The sequence below is a fragment of the Balaenoptera musculus genome, chromosome 10, assembly GCF_009873245.2.
Source record: "Balaenoptera musculus isolate JJ_BM4_2016_0621 chromosome 10, mBalMus1.pri.v3, whole genome shotgun sequence".
In the NCBI taxonomy this organism is placed as follows: Eukaryota; Metazoa; Chordata; class Mammalia; order Artiodactyla; family Balaenopteridae; genus Balaenoptera; species Balaenoptera musculus.
In genome coordinates, this window is record NC_045794.1 from 4,534,248 (window position 1) to 4,555,807 (window position 21,560).

At 46.1% G+C, this 21,560-nt stretch overlaps 1 protein-coding gene across 1 annotated transcript in view; it reads left to right on the forward strand.

Moving 5' to 3' along the window:
- DYRK4 (dual specificity tyrosine phosphorylation regulated kinase 4) overlaps positions 1-21,560 on the forward strand; it is a 55,748-nt gene that overhangs the window by 26,928 nt on the left and 7,260 nt on the right. The window contains 10 exon segments of the mRNA XM_036867388.1: positions 6,082-6,162; positions 6,850-6,970; positions 7,687-7,848; positions 9,416-9,579; positions 11,946-12,082; positions 12,383-12,523; positions 14,797-14,935; positions 17,002-17,083; positions 19,623-19,795; positions 21,392-21,452. Of these exon segments, the coding sequence (XP_036723283.1) occupies positions 6,082-6,162; positions 6,850-6,970; positions 7,687-7,848; positions 9,416-9,579; positions 11,946-12,082; positions 12,383-12,523; positions 14,797-14,935; positions 17,002-17,083; positions 19,623-19,795; positions 21,392-21,452 (1,261 nt within the window).

Below are 21,560 nucleotides of genomic sequence, written 5' to 3' on the forward strand. Positions count from 1 at the left end.
TAAACTTGTGTGACCTACTGGTACCCGTGAGTGGGGAGCAGGTGTGCAGAGATGCCAGCAGCCCTCCGGGTGGTCAAGCGTGGGGCAGTTGGAACCCTGGGCTGGCGGCATCCGTGAGCTGCCTCCTGTATTCACCTGGCTTGTCTTAAAAATATAATTTTTTACGTGCGATGCGATATGACAAAGTTTGGGAAGCCCTGTTCTATACAGTGGTTCTCAGTCTTGGTTCCACAAGAGGCTGAAGGTTTCCTTCAAGACACACTCCCAGGGGTCACTTGAATGAATCTTACAGACAGGTTGGACTTTGGAGGTTACACCTGCCTACCGCTCCCCGGCTTCGAGTTCATTCCAACTTCTCACAGGTGCTCACTAGGTGGATTCTGTCCTTCCAGTGATGGGCAGCTGACCAGCTAATGTGCTCTAAACTCTAGAAAAATCTTTCTTTTCATTGACCCAGAAACTACCTCCCTGTGTGTTCCACACGTTGACCTGATTCTGTCCTTTGGATCATGTGGAACAAGCTTATATTGTGTCATAAGTGACAGTCCTTCTGATATAGACCCTCCCCTCAGGGGTTTTGTTTGTTTTATTAGTAGACTTTTTAAAGAACTGCTTTAGATTTGCAGAAAAATTAAGCAGACAGTACTGAGTTCCCATATGCCACTCCATACCCCACATCCAGCTTCTCCTATTTTTAATATCTTATATTCATATGGTACATTAGTCACAACAATGAACCAATATTGATTCATTATTAAGGAAACTCCATACTTTAGGCAGATTTCCTTATTTATTTTTCATTTTTTATTCTTTTATTTTTTAAATTTTTTGGCCATGCCCCATGGCATGTGGGATCTTAGTTCCCCAACCAGGGATCGAACCCGCGCCGCCTGCAGTGGAAACGTGGAGTCTTAACCACTGGATTGCCAGGGAAGTCCCAGATTTCCTTTTCCTTTTTTTTTTTTCTTTTTTTTTACCTAATGTCCTTTGTCTGTTCCAGGATCCCACCTCTGTCTCCTTAAGCTCCTTAGGCTGTGATAGTTTCTCAGACTTTCCTTGTTTTTGGTGATCTTGGTGGTTTTGAGGAATACTGGTCAGGATGCTTTTCTATTGGAATTTGCTTGTTTTTTTCATAAGATGGGAGTTATAGGCTTTGGGAGGAAGGTCACTGAGGTGAAGTGCCATTTTCATCACATCATATCAATGGTACGTACTATCAGCATGGTTTGTGACTGTTGACGTTGACCTCGGTCACCTGGCTGAGGCAGTGCCTGCCTGTTTCTCCTCCGTGAAGTCGCTCTTTTCCCCGTTTCATGCTGTGCTTTTGGGGCACCGGTCACTATGCACCGTCCGCACTGAAAGGGTGGAGAGTTGTGCTTTCCTCCTCTGGGGTGGGACATCTATAACTGGTGAGGAATTCTTCTGCAAGGGAGTTTCGTCTCTTTTCCCCTATTTATTTCTTTATTAAATAGTCTATTTACAACAGTATGGACTCATGAGTCTTTATTTTATAGCTTTGGCCACAGGGAGCTTTGGCCAAAGGGAGCTCTTTCAATTGGCTTCTGTGCCCCTTTGACTTACTCTAATCACTGTGAGTTTTTTAATAGCACTCCCTTACTTTCTGTCACCAGAAGATGCTCCAGGCTTATCCTGTACAACTATATTGTTGTAGAATAGAATCAACTATTTCTCCAAGGAGGCTTCATTCCCCTTATTAGAGAATGGTATTAGAAACCAAGATCTGAGTGGGAGGTGTGCTTGTTTCTACTGGGGTATTATTTCTGTTGGGACCTCTAAGCTGACAGAGCAAAGAAATACGTGTGTGTGTGTGTTTGCACGCACAGGCGCATGCAAGCACTAGCCCTTGCATGTACATATATCTATAAATATTTCTATATGTAGCTGTCTGTATCTCTATTAAGTTAAACATGAGTTCTTACTGATGTCTCCAACTTCAGTCCATTATCACATGGTGATAATGTTGATGTTGACTTTGATTATCTGTAAATTTCCACTCCAACAGTGAGAAACCTAATTTCTACCATCCACGATCCATTTATTTTTTGATTCCAATATACGCGTATGGCAGTATCAGAATTGTTAACATCTCAGAAGCTTTGCTTTGTTTTATCTTTTCTCAGATTAAACGCTCTCACTTCCTTTAACCATTCTAGACTCCACACCATCTTGTTCATCCTCCTTCAATTCTGAGTCCTTGGTTTTCCTATTTTACAAGAAATGACCAAGGATTACTCTCTCCATTTTACAAAACAGGAGAATGAGTTCTAGCAAACACTGTGAGCATAGACAAGGCGCTGGTTTAAGTGCTTTATACATATTAACTCACTTAATCCTCACAACAACCCAATGAGGTTGGTACTGTTATTATCCCCATATTACACAAGGAAAGGTTAATAACTTGTTCAAGGTCAAACAACTAGTGAATAGTAGAGCTGGGATTAAAACCCAGCTGACTTCAGAGTCCATATCTATGAGCATTATTTTATGCCACATTGCTGCTAGAAGGGGTCTTTCTGAAATACTGCTTTGCATATGTAACTCCCATCCTTGCAAATTGTCGATGGTTCACTATTAGCCATAAAATAATGACCAAGTATCATATATATATATATATAATATATATGTCTCTTGCATCCCTCTTGCGTCTGCCTCCCACCCGCCCTATCCCACCCCTGTAGGACGTCACAAAGCATTGAGCTGATCTCCCTGTGCTATGCGGCTGCTTCCCACTAGCTATCTATTTTACATTTGGTAGTGTATATATGTCAGTGCCACTCTCTCACTTCGTCCCAGCTTCCCCTTCCCCCGCTGTATCCTCAAGTCCATTCTCTATGTCTGCATCTTTATTCCTGCCCTGCCACTAGGTTCATCAGTACTGTTTTTTTTTTTTTCATTCCATATATGTGCGTTAGCATACAGTATTTGTTTTTCTCTTTCTGACTTACTTCACTCTGTATGACGGACTCTAGGTCCATCCACCTCATTACAAATAACTCAATTTCTTTCCTTTTTATGGCTGAGTAATATTCCATCGTATATATGTGCCACATCTTCTTTATCCATGCATCTGTCGATGGACATTTAAGTTGCTTCCATGTCCTGGCTATTGTAAATAGAGCTGCAATAAACATTGTGGTACATGTATCTTTTTGAATTATGGTTTTCTCAGGGTATATGCCCAGTAGTGGGATTGCTGGGTCATATGGTAGTTCTATTTTTAGTTTTTTAAGGACCCTCCATACTGTTCTCCATAGTGGCTGTATCAATTTACATTCCCACCAACAGTGCAAGAGGGTTCCTTTTTCTCCACACCCTCTCCAGCATTTATTGTTTGCAGATTTTTTGATGACGACCATTCTGACCAGTGTGGGGTGATACCTCATTGTGGTTTTGATTTGCATTTCTCTAATGATTAGTGATGTTGAGCATCTTTTCATGTGTTTGTTGGCCATCTGTATGTCTACCTTGGAGAAGTGTCTATTTAGGTCTTCTGCCCATTTTTGGATTGGGTTGTTTGTTTTTTTGATATTGAGCTGCATGAGCTGCTTGTATATTTTGGAGATTAATCCTTTGTCAGTTGCTTCGTTTGCAAATATTTTCTCCCATTCTGAGGGTTGTCTTTTCGTCTTGTTTATGGTTTCCTTTGCTGTGCAAAAGCTTTTAAGTTTCATTAGGTCCCATTTGTTTATTTTTGACTTTATTTCCATTACTCTAAGAGGTGACGACCAAGTATCTTGACTTGGCATTCAGTGCCTTCCACAATCCGCAGTCAAGCTTCTGCTCCAGGTTAACCAGCGTGAGCAGTGAAGACACTCAGAGCATGCCCAGATACTAGTGTTTCAGCTAATGAGCATGTTCTATATCCTCCCTTCCAGTTAAGGCTCAGACCAAGCCACATCCCTTCCAGGAGCCACACCCCACCCACATCCTCCTGGGGGAATGCATTCACAGCGATCTCTTCCTTTTTTGTTGTCACTCATTGCCCATGCCCTTTGTTTGGTATTTAGTTTGGATTGTGTTTTGTAGTGTACTTTTTATATGTCTGTCCAGTCTCCCCAGCTCATTCTCAAGGCCAACCTGTCACTGTTGATGATGGTTACAAGTTTTAATCCCCACAAAGTTATTTGGTGAGAAATTGGCCCTCTGAGATTTGCAGCTGCGGTATTTGCTCAGATATCCTCATTGTCCCTCCAATAGACAACCAAATCCTGCATCTAGTATGCGTTAGCCAATCAAATTAGTTTTGTCTGAGGCTATGGTCCACGCTCTATGCAGCTGCCTCTCCTTCAGACCACGTCCCTCTTCTAGGAGATAGATCAAGATGGACTGTTCTGAATCATCCCCATCATTGTAAGTCTGTGGAGGGCTTAGCTGGGCTGGGTGATATTAAGTTGAAGTATTGTACCCAGTTCCTATTTCTACGTGGCCAGTATACCAAGTTTTACAGAGGTGGGTCTGGCACCAGCTGTGTCTCGGCTTTGGACGATTGTCATTCAATTCCCTAAGAAGGAGTTGGAAACAGAACCCCTGGACTCAAAGAGCTGAACCTCAATTCAAGCTGTAACCTGTTTTTTTTTTAATACTTTTTTTTTAAAGGGAACTTTATTATTTTTATTTATTTATTTATTTTTGGTTGCGTTGGGTCTTCGCTGCTGCACGCAGGCTTTCTCTAGCTGCAGCGAGCAGGGGCTACTCTTCGTTGTGGCACATGGACTTCTCATTGTGGTGGCTTCTCTTGTTGCAGACCATGGGCTCTAGGCGCACGGGCTTCAGTAGTTGCAGCACGCAGGCTCAGTAGTTGCAGCCCCTGGGCCCTAGAGCATGCAGGCTTCAGTAGTTGTGGCGTGCAGGCTCAGTAGTTGCAGTGCATGGGCTTAGTTGCTCTGCAGCGTGTGGGATCTTCCCGGACCAGGGCTCGAACCCGTGTTCCCTGCATTGGCAGGCAGATTCTTTTATTTATTTATTTATTTATTTATTTATTTATGGCTGTGTTGGGTCTTCGTTTCTGTGCGAAGACTTTCTCTAGTTGCGGCAAGAGGGGGCCACTCTTCATCGCGGTGCGCGGGCCTCTCACTATCGCAGCCTCTCTTGTTGCGGAGCACAGGCTCCAGACGCGCAGGCTCAGTAGTTGTGGTGCACGGGCTTAGTTGCTCCGAGGCATGTGGGATCTTCCCAGACCAGGTCTCGAACCCGTGTCCCCTGCATTGGCAGGCAGCTTCTCAACCACTGCGCCACCAGGGAAGCCCGGCAGGCGGATTCTTAACCACTGTACCACCAGGGAAGCCCCATAACCTGTTTTTGCTAAACTTGAGTCCTTCAGTGCCATCTTCATGATTTTTTTGCCATATCTACATAGTACTCACACTCTTTTTTACTTAAATTTTAGTTTCATACTATATAATAACAACCACCAAATTGCAGGTTTAATGTGCTAGTTTTTTAAATGGATACTAAAGTAAATGCATAAGCATTAGATAACGGTTGTCTGTGAGCTGCACGCAGTTATGTCACACGCCTGCACTGTGAGCTCACCACCCTCTGGGGGGCACAGCTCTGCTATTTGGTCTTTACCTCCCCACCTTCTTCCAGAGGTGAAGTCCCCTCTGATCCGGTCACTGGTGTCCAGACTGGGCTCCTATATTCTGGTGGCTTCCACCATGGTACCTTCAGAGCCAGTCTGAGGGTGAAAAGAGTTTCTGGGCAAGACTATAGGCATTTTCTTCCCTTTAGAAAGAGCAACTCTGCTTTTATGTCTTCCCAGGTCCAGGGCACCCAGTTAAGATTTTATTTGAAGAAAGGGTTCTGTGAATTTTTTTTAAGTGTGAAAACTATTGGGCAAGTCGATTCAGGATAAACACTGCTAGAAAGATGATTTGTTTGTGTTTGATTGATTCATTCATTCATTCAGTACTTTGAGCCTCTCTGAGCCCTTCCTAGCTTTGGGGTCAGCAGAGCTGGCTTCAAATGTGTCCTGTTAATTGTAATGAAGCAAAATAAACATCGGGCACTGGTGGTGAAACCATGCCAAATATTATTCCAATTCTCTTTCACTTGATCCAGGTTGAGAGTAAGCCTTTGCTTCAAATCCAGAAGCCACCTTCCAAGGTCAAGAGCTTCAGGATGACCCAATTCTTGAATAAGGTAGGAAGTGATGCTTGATGTCTTTTCTCTAGTAGAGGATGGCAAGGTGGGTGCCTGGGGATGGCTTTTAACAGGCATTTTTGGTCAACTCAGCATAACATGACGTGCATGTTCTACCCACATCACCACACCCCATCTCTACACAGTTTGTTGCTCTTCATTGATAGTCGGACTACCTCTCTCCTAATCAATCAATCAATCAATGTAGAGGGGCAGGGATCCAAGTGAACCGGTCAAGTCAACAAGGTAGCGGAAATGGGAGCTTATGCTGCCCCAAGGAAGGTTTGCATTGTTTAGCAGGAAGAACTTCTCCAGGTCAGGGTGCTGAGACATTGGCATGATAATAATAATGGCCAACACATATGAAATACTCTACATAGATTGTCTTGTTTACCTCACAAAAGCCTTATGAGGTAGGTCACATTTTTGTCCCCATGGTAGTGCAGAGATAATTGAAGCTTAGAGAAGGGGTCAGTGTGACTGTCCAGGGTCTACAGCTAGTAAGTGGTAGAGCAGGGATTCGAACCCAGAGCCTGTCTGCTTGACCACTCTGCTTTTCTCTCCAAGAACTTCAGAAATAGATCTTGCCCTGGATTTGCCTCAGGCTCGTCCTTGCTCTGGGGAAGGTGCTGGGGAACACTTTCTTGCCTGAGGCGTCTGTAACGTACCCAGTTTCTCCTCCTGTAGAACAGAAACACCACCTTTATGCCACTGCCTTTCGTGGACACCAAGGGGAAGAAGAACATGGTGAACTTCCCACGCATCAGCAGTAAACTCCCGCTAAAGCAACCCCTGCTGCATCACATGAGTACAGGGCAGTGGACGTGGCCTTGAACAGGCAGGTGAAAAAGACCTGCTTTCAGTCCAGAGCCAAGTTCAGAAAGGCCTAGGATGGTGGGAAAAGCACATCGTGAGCTGAAGAGTTGGGTTCCACTCCTGGTCTCCCTCTTGACAATGAATGTAAACTTGAACAATGAGTCGTTGACTTTCTGTACGAAACAGACTTTCTATAGGGTTGTCATGAGGATTCACTGAGAAAAAGAAAAATAAAGTGTCGGGTACATAAATGGTAGAAGCATGTATAAACAGTACAAAATGTTGATTTTCCTTCCACGCCCCCTACTTTTTTTGTGTAAGAACCAAATGGGATGATGTGAGAAAGTGCCGAGTTAAAGAGGTGTTATACACACCTAAGTTCAAGTATTTGTGCCCTTGGGCAGGTCACTCTCTCTAGTTAGGAACTGGCCTCCTCTAGGTCAGCAGGAAAGAACTGTTCCCATCCTTCCTGCGGTAAGATATCACTGGGGTTGTCCGCTCCAAACTGTAATGTACACCACAGTTGTCCCAGAGAATATCGTGAGTCAGACGGATCCTTCCTCTGAGAGAAAGGTTGAGAAACCTACTGTCTTGTAATGACCATTTTCTCCCTGGAGAGGAAGAAGAGTCTGGCTGCATGGGGCTGTTCTTGGTCAGATCAATGGTTTAGGACACCCAGAAGCGACCTAAAGAGTCCTTGATTGCAAGTCTCTTTCCCTGCACAGGAGAATCAAACTCACAGCCAGGGGTCGTCCTCTGAGCTCAAGCCTTCAGAAACACCCTTCCCTTCGAACATTAAAACCCAAGATCCCAAACCAGAGGAGAAGCCGCCAAAGAAGCGCAAGCGGAAGGTGCCTCTGCGAGCGGCAGGTGTGCCTTTGGGGCCGCAGCGGGGTGTAGGCGCGTGGTTATGCGCTCAGTCAAGGCTTCCTCACTTCCTGTGATGGTGTAAGCAAGAGGCGGATGGGAGGGCGCTGACTGCCCACCGTTCCAGTCTCCCCCGTGGACTGGCCCCAGGCCAGAGGCAGATGGGAGCCTCTACCAGGCTGCTGGTGCTTTGCGGAGGAGCGGGGAGAGCTGGGCGTGGAGAGGGGCTGCGTTCTGGGTCAGAGCGGGAGAGAGTGTCTCGAAGGCCCCCAGGCCCGTCTCGGTGATGAGGTCTCGGCAGAAGCACCTGAGGAGGGCTCTGAACGGAGGCTCCTGGGTGACAAGAGCACAGCCAGCCAGGGGGACCTGCGTCCTTGACTGCAGCTCTTCAGAGACCCCCATGCACTGGCTGGGCACCCGGGCTGCAGTGGGAAGGCAGCTTCCCCGCGCGGGCCTGCCGGGTAAAGCCTTTGTCATCACCTGCGGTCAGGCCTGAAAGATCACACGTGTTTGGGCCAGGAGCCCAGCTCCTCAACAAGGTCCAGGGATTCACACGATTAGGGCTCCTAGGAAGGGAACCAAAGTCCTCTGAGCACTGACCACAAGCCAACACCATCTGAGGCTCGGACCTCCTCTCCCACAGCCTTAAACTGAGTTGTCCTTCCTCTCCTTCAACAATCTCCGGACCTGCCCATGAGGAGATCATGCCAGTCCTGTGCTGGTTCTGCCCTTACAGAGCCGGTACCTGCCTCCCTGCTTGTGTCTTCTGGGCAAAGGACGTGCCTTAGTCGGCTTGTACGTGACCGCCCTTCACCTATAGTCCTGTGTCACACATAGGTCCTGTCCCCTGTGCGTCCTCTTTTCCTCCATGCAGTTCCTTCTCTGACTCTTCGGCAGTTTGTCAAATAACGCGCTGTCCTCCCTGCATCCCTCATCCTGCTTTGCCTCCTCTCAGCACTCACCAGCTTATCGCCATCTCTCTTAAAGCCTGAATCCCACCCCTCCCGCCCCAGAAGAGACACCAGCCCCCGATGCAATGTGGCCAGTGCAGAGCAAAGAAGGCATAACACACATCCTTCCCCAGACTCAGACCCACTGGCTCAGCGCAGGTTTGAGCAGGAATACCTCCTGGGCTTGAAAGTTGAATTTACGTCACTTTCCTGGTCCCTGAAGGCATTCTAGTTTGCAAACCCTCTCAGGGTAGACATTGTATAGCCCAGTACCACATGAACTTGGGCGACTGCTGCCTTAACTACACACTTCTGTTGACACTATGTTGACTCCTGGATCTTCTACCCAAGCTGCTGCACCCATAGCTCTTTGGGGACTAAATTCTCCCTTCCCTTCCTGTGTGTTTTCCTCCTGGTTGGGTGAAGTCAATACCACACCTTGACATCCATCCTGGTTCCCCTTGGACCCTACGGGATCCAGGATGCATGGTCCTTAGTGAGCCGCCTCGTTGAGGAAAGGGCCGCCTGGCTCATGAACGGGAAGGGATGCTGTTGTCTGCATCTGGGCAAATTCCCATGTTACGGCATCTTAACTGACATCTGCAGTGTTGTTCACACAGAGGCCCTAAAGATTTTTAAGAACCAGCTGTCTTCTTATGAGCAAAGTGAAGTCCTGGGCTACACAGAGCTGTGGTTCCTGGGGCTGGAAGCTGAGAAACTCCACATGGCTCCTGATAAATTCAGCAAGACAAGTTTCGATGATAAACACGGCTCCTACATGAAGGTGATGAGGGAGCAGGTCGTTGTAACTGCAGGGCTTTGGGGCCTGGGGACAAGAGATAGTCTGGAAGGGAAAAAAGCGTGAGGTATTTTATAGCATTTGGTGCTGATGTATCTGGAACTCCAGGCATCCTGAAGGATTCTATGAGGTGCTAAACCAAAGAAATACCACATATAAAAATGAGAAAAAACATGCAATTAATATACAAAGTGGTCTGCTCACAGAATGCTGATTTTCTCCAAGAGTGTTTGGGTGGCAGGTTTGCATCCTGGGTGAACTCTCACAGGCTCTTCTCTGGCACAGCCCTGGACCCATTGGGAAGGCCAGGCTGTGGAATAAGATTCAATCTTCCCAATATTCCCTTCTTTGTTTCCTACATACAAGCCCATATACGACCTTTTTCTATTTTATAATCAGTGTCATTTCCCCCACAGACAACAAAAGTTTTGCCACTGTAGTTTCTGGTGCACAGCGCTCCCTTCAGTTTTCTAAAGGTCGGTCCCAGCGGCTCCTCCTCCCGGTCTTCTGACTGCGTCCCTGGGGTTTCCCGGGACAGTGCCTCTCCCCAGCCTGCAGGTGGAATCTGGACGGTGCAAGGTGTTCCTTTCTACTTCTGAGGATGTGCAGATGTGTGATGTTTAGTCCACTAGGCTTGTGGGCTGTTGGGAATTTCCTCCTCTGGACACTTCCTCTTAACTTGGATTAGGAGACACGATTGCTCTTTTTTTTTTTTTAATTTAATTTTTTTTTTTATACAGCACGTTCTTATTAGTTATCCATTTTATACATATTAGCGTATACATGTCAATCCCCATCTCCCAATTCATCACACCACCACCCCACCCCACCCCCGTGGCTTTCCCCCCTTGGTGTCCATACGTTTGTTCTCTACATCTGTGTCTCAATTTCTGCCCTGCAAACCGGTTCATCTGTACCATTTTTCTAGGTTCCACATATATGCGTTAATATACGATATTTGTTTTTCTCTTTCTGACTTACTTCACTCTGTATGACAGTCTCTAGATTCATCCACGTCTCTACAAATGACCCAGTTTCGTTCCTTTTTATGGCTGAGTAATATTCCATTGTATATATGTGCCACATCTTCTTTATCCATTCGTCTGTCGATGGGCATTTAGGTCGCTTCCATGACCTGGCTGTTGTAAATAGTGCTGCAGTGAACATTGGGGTGCCTGAAGACACGATTGCTCTTTGATGACTTTATAAAAGAGGCGGATTTTCTTGATCGGATTTAGGTCTGTGTTTCTCAAGCTTTATGGCATGCATACATCACCTGGGGATCTTATTACAAATGAAGATCCTTATCCAGCAGGTCTGGCATGGGGCCAACACGTGCAGAACCTACCCCTTGCCCTTTCCTCGTACATTTTCATAACAGACCTTCACACGAGAGGAAGCTCCTTCCCCATATCAGTGAGGTTGTGCTGGTTCATATTTATGGTCTTGATCCCTCCTGTGCGAACAGATTCCCTACCATGCACTCACAAACACATCCCAAGGACCCGGGCACTCACACTTATCCTTCACCTCTCCCAAATTCATGAATGTAACACTAGGGATCAAATTCTCAGGGCGGAAAGATCTTAGCGGTCATCTTATCCAGGACCTTCCGTCACAGTCACGGACACTGCAGCCCACAGTGCTAAGTGGCTTGTCTGAAGCCACCCAGGTGAAGGCTTTTTAATCGAACATTTCCTGTTGCTTTGATTAGACACCCATTCCTTAGTTTCCAGCACACAGAAAACGTGGGTGATTCTGGCTCTTGGAAAATATTTCTTAGTTGAAAAAGGCCCAAGTTCTGTAATGCTAACTCTGAGATAAAATTAAATCTGGATAAGTCAAGAGGAGAACCCTATCTGGCCAGGAAGAGGCAGAGCAGACACAAAGCCTTCTCTGATTGGTGGAGACACATCAGGGGTCGGAAAGAGAACTTCCCCCAAACTGAAGCTGCTGCCCCATTGCATTCGAGCATCGTGAAATGTCCAAACCAGACGGAACCTTTGGGGCCTCTTTGTTCACGGTTCCCACACACGCAGAAAACTAGAGGTGGTAGCAGGATGGGGACAAGAACCCAAGTTTCTGAAAGACCACCCAATGTTCTTTGCACTGCCTGGCATGGAGAGAGCCTGTGGGACTTTCCCTGGTGCCACGTGGCTGGCCTGGGATCCGGGCATCAACCCCATTGCAGTAGCAATGAGATGAGAGTGGGGTTGTATTAGTGCCCAGTGCAGTTTAGAAAGTTCTCCCCGGAGTCAGCCATGAGCTGGGAATGGGTATCCAGGGGCCCCAATGTCAGGCAAGCCCAGAAGCTATGGCTTCCTTCCTCACCCCTGGCCTGGCTTCTGCAGGTCCTGCATGACCACATTGCCTACCGCTACGAGGTTCTGGAGATGATCGGGAAAGGGTCCTTTGGACAGGTGGCCAAGTGCTTGGATCATAAAAACAATGAGTTGGTGGCCTTGAAAATCATCAGGAACAAGAAGAGGTGTGGCTTGACAGATGGTGTAAGCTGTAGAGGAAGGACCACGTGACTCCGGCCCCTTCCTGATGCCAACCCTTCCTGACTCTGCCTCTTCCTCTGGTCTCCCTTTTCCTTCCCTCTTTACCTCTCTCCCTGTCTGCTTCCAGGAAGGGGCAGAGAGGAGGCAAGAGGACAGAGTGGTTAGCACCTTTTGCCCTGTTGGGGTGATGGGGAGAGCTGGGAAGGGCCACCTGCTGCAGCTGGATGTGACACTGTGTCTTCTGTCCCATCCCCATCCCCCCCACTGCTCCCCAACCTTTTCAGATTTCACCACCAGGCCCTGGTGGAGCTGAAGATCCTGGAAGCTCTCAGGAGGAAGGACAAAGACAACACCTACAACGTGGTGCACATGAAGGACTTCTTCTACTTCCGCAACCATCTCTGCATCACCTTTGAACTCCTGGGGTCAGCTGCCTTTTCTTTTGAATTCAATTTGTTCTGAAAAGTTGCTTAAGTGACAGAAGGGAAACTTGGAGGTCAGAACACTGGATTTGTCTGTATGTGAACATTTAATGACTAGAGTGAATACACCGGCCACTCAGTTATCTAGAAAACCAGGGAGCTGGACCCAAAGCTGCCCATCTCACCCCATCCCTTGGTCACATCTGTCACCTGCCAGCGTACCAAGGTGTGCTGCCCAGGTGCTGGGTGCTGGGCCCGGTGACAGAACCAAAACAAGGCCTCTGCCCTCGAGAGCTAAACTGAAATGTGGAAAAGGACCTTCCTTTGCTGCCTGTCCCCGATCACTGGCTTTAGGACCCTACGGTGCAGAGTTTGGAACCCAAGGGAGCACACAGTTGGCTGCTCAGAAGGGGGAAAGGGCTTTGATTTTGAGCAAATAAGGACAGGCACAGATATTTTTGGTACGAGAGCCGAACCTGACTTAAATAGACTGGCATCCCTTGCTTGAACATTGCAGCTGAAGGGGCATGCTAATTTGATTACTTATCGCTCTGGGAAGACCATCAGATGCAATTTAAATAAAACCAGAAACCCAGAATGCATTTAGCAAAGGAGAATAATCAGGGGTCAGACCTCAGAGGCCCAGTCTCATTAGCTTCACTGAGCTGGTGGCTTGGTGCTCCCACGACACCGTCGCTGATGGTGCAATTCCAGGAGTGGCTACATTAAATCAGAAGGAATGCTGCCACTCTACTAGCCATCTCTGATGGTTACAAAACGTCGTCCACTTTCCAATATGCAGAGGTGAATTATCTTCCTCATGGCAACACGGCAATCCAGGCTGCCTTTCTCGGCCATTAATCACGGTGCAAGTTAGGATGTCCTTAAAAGAGGGGTCAGGGGATTTCCCTGGTGGTCCAGTGGCTAAGACTCCACGCTCCCAATGCAGGGGGCCCAGGTTTGATCCCTGGTCAGGGAACTAGATCCCACATGCACGTCGCAAAGAAGATCCTGCATGCCGCAACTAAGACCCGGCACAGCCAATAAATAAATTAATTAATTAAAAAAAAAAAAAGAGGGGTCAGGAGGGGCAGGTGTGTGAAGGGAGACTCCACAGGCCAGAGAGGTTGGGGAGCTGCCTGGGTCACACAGCTGTTCTGAGGAGGCCAGAGCCATGTCTCACATTTCCTTTGTACCCCTCGAGAAAGAACGGCTTCCTAAATACTGCCAGCGTGAGAGAAAGCCTAGAAATGGAAAGTTAGGAGAAACCAGGAAGAGGTTGATGCAGCGTTGTCTCTGGGTCCTGCCCTTCTCCCCCAACTCCCCCATCTCACAGTTTGCACAGAGATCATGAACTGACAGCCCATGCATAACGTTTTCTGGTTGAAATGCTTTCTATTAGTTTCCCACATTGGTGAATCAGCAGCTGTCGCATAACATAGCAGGCTTTGATATAATATTTCAGGTTTCTGCCGGTCTATAAAGTTTACGATGATCTGACAAAAGCCAGCCCTCAATCCTGCAAGGCGACAGGTTTTAATTTTTATTTTATATTGGAGCATAGTTGATGAACAATGTTGTGATAGTTTCAGGGGTACAGCAAAGTGACTCAGTTGTACATATACATGTATCTATTTTTTTCCAAATTCTTTTCCCATTTACGTTGTTACAGAATATTGAGCAGAGTTCCCTGTGCTATACAGTAGGTCCTTGTTGGTTATCTATTGTAAACATAACCTTGTGTACATGTCAATCCCAAACTCCCTAACTATCCCTTCCCCCTGCCCTCACCCCTGGTGACCGTAAGTTCGTTCTTTTAGATAGGGTAGGGCTTCTCCATCTCTCCTCAGTCCCCCTCGGCCCACTCCCTTGCCTCCTTACTTGTCAGGAGCCTGATGTCTTTAGACAGACTTATTAGGCCTGGGCAGGGGTGGCCACTTGGTTGAGTGACTGGAGGGTTCCCTGGATCCCTCCCGAGGGAAGAACTATGAATATTGCAGAAGTTTGGCTCAACTTTTTAACATACATGTGTAACAGAGTGATTCAAGGACCTTGCCATGTAAGAAATGAGGGACGTCTGAGAGGCCAGCACAGTTGAGCTGTACCCTGGATCCGCCATGTGTCAATGGGAAAATTGAGTTTATAGGACACAAAAGCCCCACCTCCTGGTCTGAGTCTTGCGTGCTGCCAGAGGGAAACCAGGTGATATGGGATTGTTTTTCCAGGTTCAAACTCAGCATTACGCTGCTGCACAAAACTTTCTCTCTCTGTCCCAGAATCAACTTGTATGAGCTATTGAAGAATAACAGCTTCCAAGGCTTCAGTCTCTCGATAGTTCGGCGCTTCACCCTCTCTGTTTTGAAGTGTTTGCAAATGCTTTACATAGAGAAAATCATTCACTGTGACCTCAAGCCTGTGAATACAACCCCTGTCCCACGCAGGGGAGCTGGTCCCCGCCCTCAGGAAGGGTTTGCCCCATTCCTTTCCCCGGTGGTAACTGGGCAGGCCTGCAGGATGGAAGCCAAGCAGCATGTTTGTAGGTTGTGTAAACCAAGTGAGATGCAGCGAGGACTAAAGCAGGGATACTGGGGCAAGGAAGAGAGACACAGTGCCATCAAGGCAGACGGGACCAGGAAGGCTGAGGGCTTGCGGGCGTGCGGAGACGTGTGTCATGCAGGGAGGTGGGTCACTGCTGTCCTAAATCCTCCCTGCGTCCACTCTCCTCTGAGTTGGTCCTAGGGTACAGCAGATCTCTGTCTACTTCCTCTACTCCAAATGGATGCTGCCTTCCCAGATGTCCGGCTCCTAGTCTATACTTAGCTCTGTTATTGAACTGATTGCTTTGTGTTGGAATTGTTTCTTTATCCATATCCCCCTCTGGACTGCAAGTTCCTCCAAGGTCAGGAACCATGTCTTCTCACCATTATATTCCCAGGACCTAACATGGTCCCCAGAAATAGTAATGGTAGGCAATTAACAGTTGCTTGTTAGAAGAGTTAACGATTGCAATTGTGAGGAATACAGAGAGGTCTCTAGGGAAAAGGTATAAGGATGTGAAGATCTGGGGTCAAGAGCTGGTTCCAAAACAACCTGACCCTCACAGGTATGTAAATGTCTCTTAGCTTTTCCTCATTCCTTTCTCTCATCCCCAAATGGGGTTCACATTACTTAAAAAAACAAACAAACAAAAGAAAACAACTATAACTCATTGGGTAGATTTGGGGTATTTTTACAATTAAAGATTGTCAAGGTAGAGATGTTCTCTTATGGCTGACTGGTGGAGCCCCACAAGGATGGTGGTACACTGATTTGTTCTCCACATCTAAGTTCCTAATCCTCAGCTTTGCAGCTCCAAAGGGACCATGGTCTTTGGGCTTAGGGGACTGACTCTCACCAAGGAACCTCACAAGATAGGTGGCAGCCAAAATATGAGTTAATAGATTTCCTTGCAAAATAGATCAAATGGACTGGAATATATGTGCTCAGTAGGGACGTAGACACACAACCAGGAGAGTTTGGTGAGTGTGGATTCAAGAATCAGGGAGTTATTCCTATGGACTTAACGGTTAGTATCAATGAGCTGTGATGGCCTCACGCATCCGTACCCTCTGTAGAGCTATTTCTGCCAATAAGATGGAAAGACCAGCCCCGTTTAGTTAAGGAGCCTTTCCATTGGGCTAGAGACACACTAAAAATTCCTACCTTTTAGACGTTTGCTGATCATTATCTTTCAGTTAACACAAATATTCTTTAGAAAAGCTACTATGGATGGATCTGTACTTTCTTAGTTGGCAATGCCAGCAGCTTCAGACCAGGCCTGCTATGCCATACCTAGAATGTCAAAGGATTCCATAAGCAATCAAATCACCTGATATTCATAATAGTCAATTCATCTGATACTGAGATCCTTGGAAATACGATTAGGACGTTAATCTTCCAGCCCCACGTGGTCCACTCCCATGCTGTTAGAGCAGAGCCCAGGAGCTCTGCTTTCTCATCCAGGACTCTCCTGGAACACCTGGCCTCACATTTTCCCCAAAGTCAGCATGACAATCACAACTCCAACCAAATCATTGTGGGTTTTTTTTTGGGGGGGGGTCTTCTACTGTCGTATCAGTACGTTGGTGGGTCACTAAGTGGAAACATCTAATTCAGTCAGTGATATTTCTAAGGCCTTATGCAAGCAAGGCGTAGAACCAGGTACCAAGGAGATAAAAAGAAACTCACCGTCTTCAAGAGTTGCACAGTTGATATCAGTAAAGATGCAACATACACGCAGAAGAAATACCACAAAGCAGCAAATACTGGGGCCAGACAAGAGGTGCAGCCCACAGTGGAAGGGAACGTCAGAGGCGGGGAGAGCGAGGGGATTTGGAGATGTGGGAGGAGCGCACTTGGAGGTGGGTCCTGCAGGCAGTTAGGTAAACAGAATGCCTTGGGTAACATTGTTAAAACTTGACCTATGTCTTTCTTCTCTCTAGGAGAATATAGTGTTGTACCAAAAGGGCCAAGTCTCTGTTAAAGTTATTGACTTTGGATCAAGCTGTTATGAACACCAGAAAGGTTTGGCCATTCTAGTCCCTTTGTCTGAATTTCCCTGTTGTGATTTCTTTCCTTTATTGAAATAACTAGGTCACACATGTGGTCACCTGGGTTCTAGTCTGGGCTCAGCCACGACAATTGCTGGTATGATTTTGAACAAGCTGTTTCACTTCTCTGAGCCTAAGCTTCCTCATCTATAAAATGAGAAGATTGGACCAAATACTGTAGGTTTGCTTTGCTGCTCTCACACTCTGTGGATTTGGAATTATCCAAGATCCCCATATCTCCTCCCTCTTGCGTCTCCCTCCCACCCTCCCTATCCCACCCCTCTAGGTGGTCACAAAGCACCAAGCTCATCTCCCTGTGCTATGCGGCTGCTTCCCACTGGCTATCTATTTTACATTTGGTAGTGTATATATGTCAGTGCTACTCTCTCACTTCGTCCCAGCTTACCCTTCCCCCTCCCTGTGTCCTCAAGTCCATTCTCTACATCTGCATCTTTATTCCTGTCCTGCCCCTAGGTTCTTCAGACCCCTTTTTTTTTTTTTTAGATTCCATATATATGTGTTAGCATGCAGTATTTGTTTTTCTCTTTCTGACTTACTTCACTCTGTATGACAGACTCTAGGTCCACCCACCTCACTACAAATAACTCAATTTTGTTTCTTTTTATGGCTGAGTAATATTCCATTGCATATATGTGCCATATCTTCTTTATCCATTCATCTGTTGATGGATACTTAGGTTGCTTCCATGTCCTCGCTATTGTAAATAGAGCTGCAATGAACATTGTGGTACATGACTTTTTTTGAATTATGGTTTTCTCAGGGTATATGCCCAGTAGTGGGATTGCTGGGTCGTATGGTAGTTCTATTTTTAGTTTTTTAAGGAACCTCCATACTGTTCTCCATAGTGGTTGTATCAATTTACATTCCCACCAACAGTGCAAGAGGGTTCCCTTTTCTCCACACCCTCTCCAGCATTTATTGTCTGTAGATTTTTTGATGATGGCCATTCTGACTGGTGTGATGTGATACCTCATTGTAGTTTTGGTACTGGCACAAAAACAGAAATATAGATCAATGGAACAGGATAGAAAGCCCAGAGATAAACCCACACACATATGGTCGCCTTATTTTTGATAAAGGAGGCAAGAATATACAATGGAGAAAAGACAGCCTCTTCAATAAGTGGTGCTGGGAAAACTGGACAGCTACATGTAAAAGAATGAAATTAGAACACTCCCTAACACCATACACAAAAATAAACTCAAAATGGATTAAAGACCTAAATGTAAGGCCAGACACTATCAAACTCTTAGAGGAAAACATAGGCAGAACACTCTATGACATAAACCACAGCAAGATCCTTTCTGACCCACCTCCTAGAGTAATGGAAATAAAAACAAAAATAAACAAATGGGACCTAATGAAACTTAAAACCTTTTGCACAGCAAAGGAAACCATAAACAAGACGAAAAGACAACCCTCAGAATGGGAGAAAATATTTGCAAACGAAGCAACTGACAAAGGATTAATCTCCAGTATATACAAGCAGCTCATGAAGCTCAATAACAAAAAAACAAACAACCCAATCCAAAAATGGGCAGAAGATCTAAATAGACATTTCTCTTTCCTTTTGTTTGTTCACTTGTTTTTTAGATTCCACATGTAAGTGAAATCATACTGTATTTGTCTTCCTCTGTCATTAAATTCATTTAAAAAAACTTTCCTGTATATTTGTACTTTGATTGCAAAGTGCCTCAAGTCCATTTTGGAAACAGACAGGGTACAAAGTCATTTTTATTAAATCTTTATTTTGTTTGAAATCACTAAAAATTATTACATCCTTACTGTACCCAAGTCAAACAACAGAGAAGTGACTACAAAATCCCTTGCCCTGCCCCCATCTAGGTAACCAGTTAACAGCATTTGCAAATAACTGAAATGTCCCATTTCTCCAACCTCAGTTTCCTCATCTGTAAAATCTAGGCTGCCTGCAATACTAAATATCCTCTGTACATCCTTGTCTGCTGAGATTTTGTTGAACTTTTCTTTCTATACTTTATATAACACAATGTACATAATGTATTGAATATACATCTTTAAATTATGCATTTTGCACGCTTCTTTTTCAACTTTCATACACGTCTTCCCTTGCCAAATCGCAATACTTCAGAGGGTGTCTACCCCAGATTAATCAGACAATTTGAAAACTTAGCTTTATATTCGTCTTATGTTTTCTTTTTTGAAAGCTTGCCTGACAAATTTACTTCTCTAGAACAATGCCTACTTTAGAGTTCTTTATCAGTAACGTGAGGCTGACAACCCCTCATGATAATCAGGTTGCTGTGAGGATGTGATGGGATTGGATGTGGGGCTGGGACTCATAAGTGCTGACCATTTGTACTTCCTTCTCCCTGCAAAGCCTGGAGAGTGAAAAGAAGTCGGGGGTAGGGGGGGTTCTTAATTATCGTCCACCCTCGCCTGAGCAGGTATGTGGAGCAGCGTGCTCCGGAAAGGAGATTTCCACGTGAGGTTTCTCTTTCTTTCCCCTGCAGTCTACACCTACATCCAAAGCCGGTTCTACCGATCCCCAGAGGTGATCCTGGGCCGTCCCGACAACATGGCCATTGACATGTGGAACCTGGGCTGCATCATGGCCGAGCTGTACACGGGCTACCCCCTGTTCCCTGGGGAGAACGAGGCGGAGCAGCTAGCCTGCATCATGGAGGTGAGGGGGACCCGGCTGCCTTCCAGCCGATGCCCTCGGGATGGGTAACTTCCGCTCTCAGACTCCAGGCTGCGTCGGACTCGTTCTAGGGCAATGGCCTCCATCTGTTTATAGGACAGGGTTGGATGTTTTGAAATTATGTACACTTTTGAGTTGACATCTAACCTTTTTATCCTAAATTTAAGTAACTGCAAAGGATGTAACGTCCAGCATTTTGTGAATAGTGACATTTAAAATAAAACTGTTATACCAGTCTTTCAAATATATTCCAAAGAATCTAAAAACCAGGCTGACATGACACCCGTTGAAATCTGTGCACTGTTCAGTTGTTAGTTACCATCTTAACTTTCTGGGAAGAATATCACCCAATGAAAAGGCTTTACCAAGACTCTCATATGATTATTTATTATCCCTGCTATTCTTTTACTTAAAGGCATCTTGTTAAGCCAAATTAGACGACATGGGAGAAAATAATCCTAAAAATTGGAAATTTCACATTTTAGGATTTCCCCAGGGAACAAAGATATTTTGACTCTGAACAAAGACATATCTAATTCCTCTCTCTCTCAACCTATCTATCCATTCATCCCAAATCTCCATTTTCTAGATTGTCTTAAAGTTAAAGGTTGGTTGGGGAGACACATACATGCTTGAGAATTAATGTAGAGATTCATCTTATGGTTGAAACCGATAATAAAGTATTCAAGTAATTAGTTAGTAGTAGCTATAAATGATAGCTATGGTGGGATGAACCCTGCCCTGGAAATCAGTAAACCTGGAGGCTAGTCCTCCTTGTCTTTGGCAAGTCACTTCCCTGGTCTGGGTCTCTGTAAAATGAGGAGACCAGAGTCCATGGCTTCTAAGGTTGATGATGGATGATTCAATGAAGCATCCCTGCGCCAATCCTCCTCCAACTTCCAAGGAGAATGGAGGGCATGGGATCTGGGTGGAGGTTCCTACTGCCCCAAGACTGCAGCTTCCTCCTGACCTCAATCCGTGAGGCTGAGGAACAGGAGGACAGGGTCATGCAGGGACAACCTGGGAACCTGGCTGCAAGGACAGGGGCCCAGAGCTGAGGGGGACACCTGTCGTTTCTCTCTTCTGTGTGCACCCCTATAGGTTGCAGTGGGGAAAGGTGACCGAGCAGGTGTTACTCTTGTCTTTTCAGAAGATATTTTGTCATATCGCGGTCTGATGCCCATCTGGTGATTTCCATCTCCTTTTCCTTTCCTCCCTTCCCATGCTCTGAGCTGGGATGTGTGACTCCTTAACTCAGGGGTGGTCCGCAGCTACACTGGTTTACTCGCTTGGACAGTGGGATCTGGCTGCTATCACGAGTGGTGGCCTATCTAGTAGGTACTGATGTCTGTTTAGAATAATGTGGGTGGTGTCAGTGCTCGGGATACTGAAACGGCCCTGTATTAGGAGTCAAGTCTCAGGCTCTGGACCTGCTCTGCCACTGGCTTGAGGTTATCGCTTAATATCCTGGGTCCTTATCTGTAGAAGACAACGTTTAGCTGAAGTCCCACCCAGTTCTAACAGTCTTGGAATGTGTGACTCCAGAGGAGTGAATCCACTGCTTTGTCCTTGTTGAAGGTGCTGGGATTGCCGCCAACCCACTTCATCCAGACGGCCTCCAGGAGACAGACGTTCTTTGGTGAGTCCCAGGTCTGACTCTCTTTTTCCTGTTGTAGCTGAGGAGGTTGCCCAGCCCTGGAAGACACCTTCCATGCCCTACACCCCATATGATGCTCTTCCTCTGGCC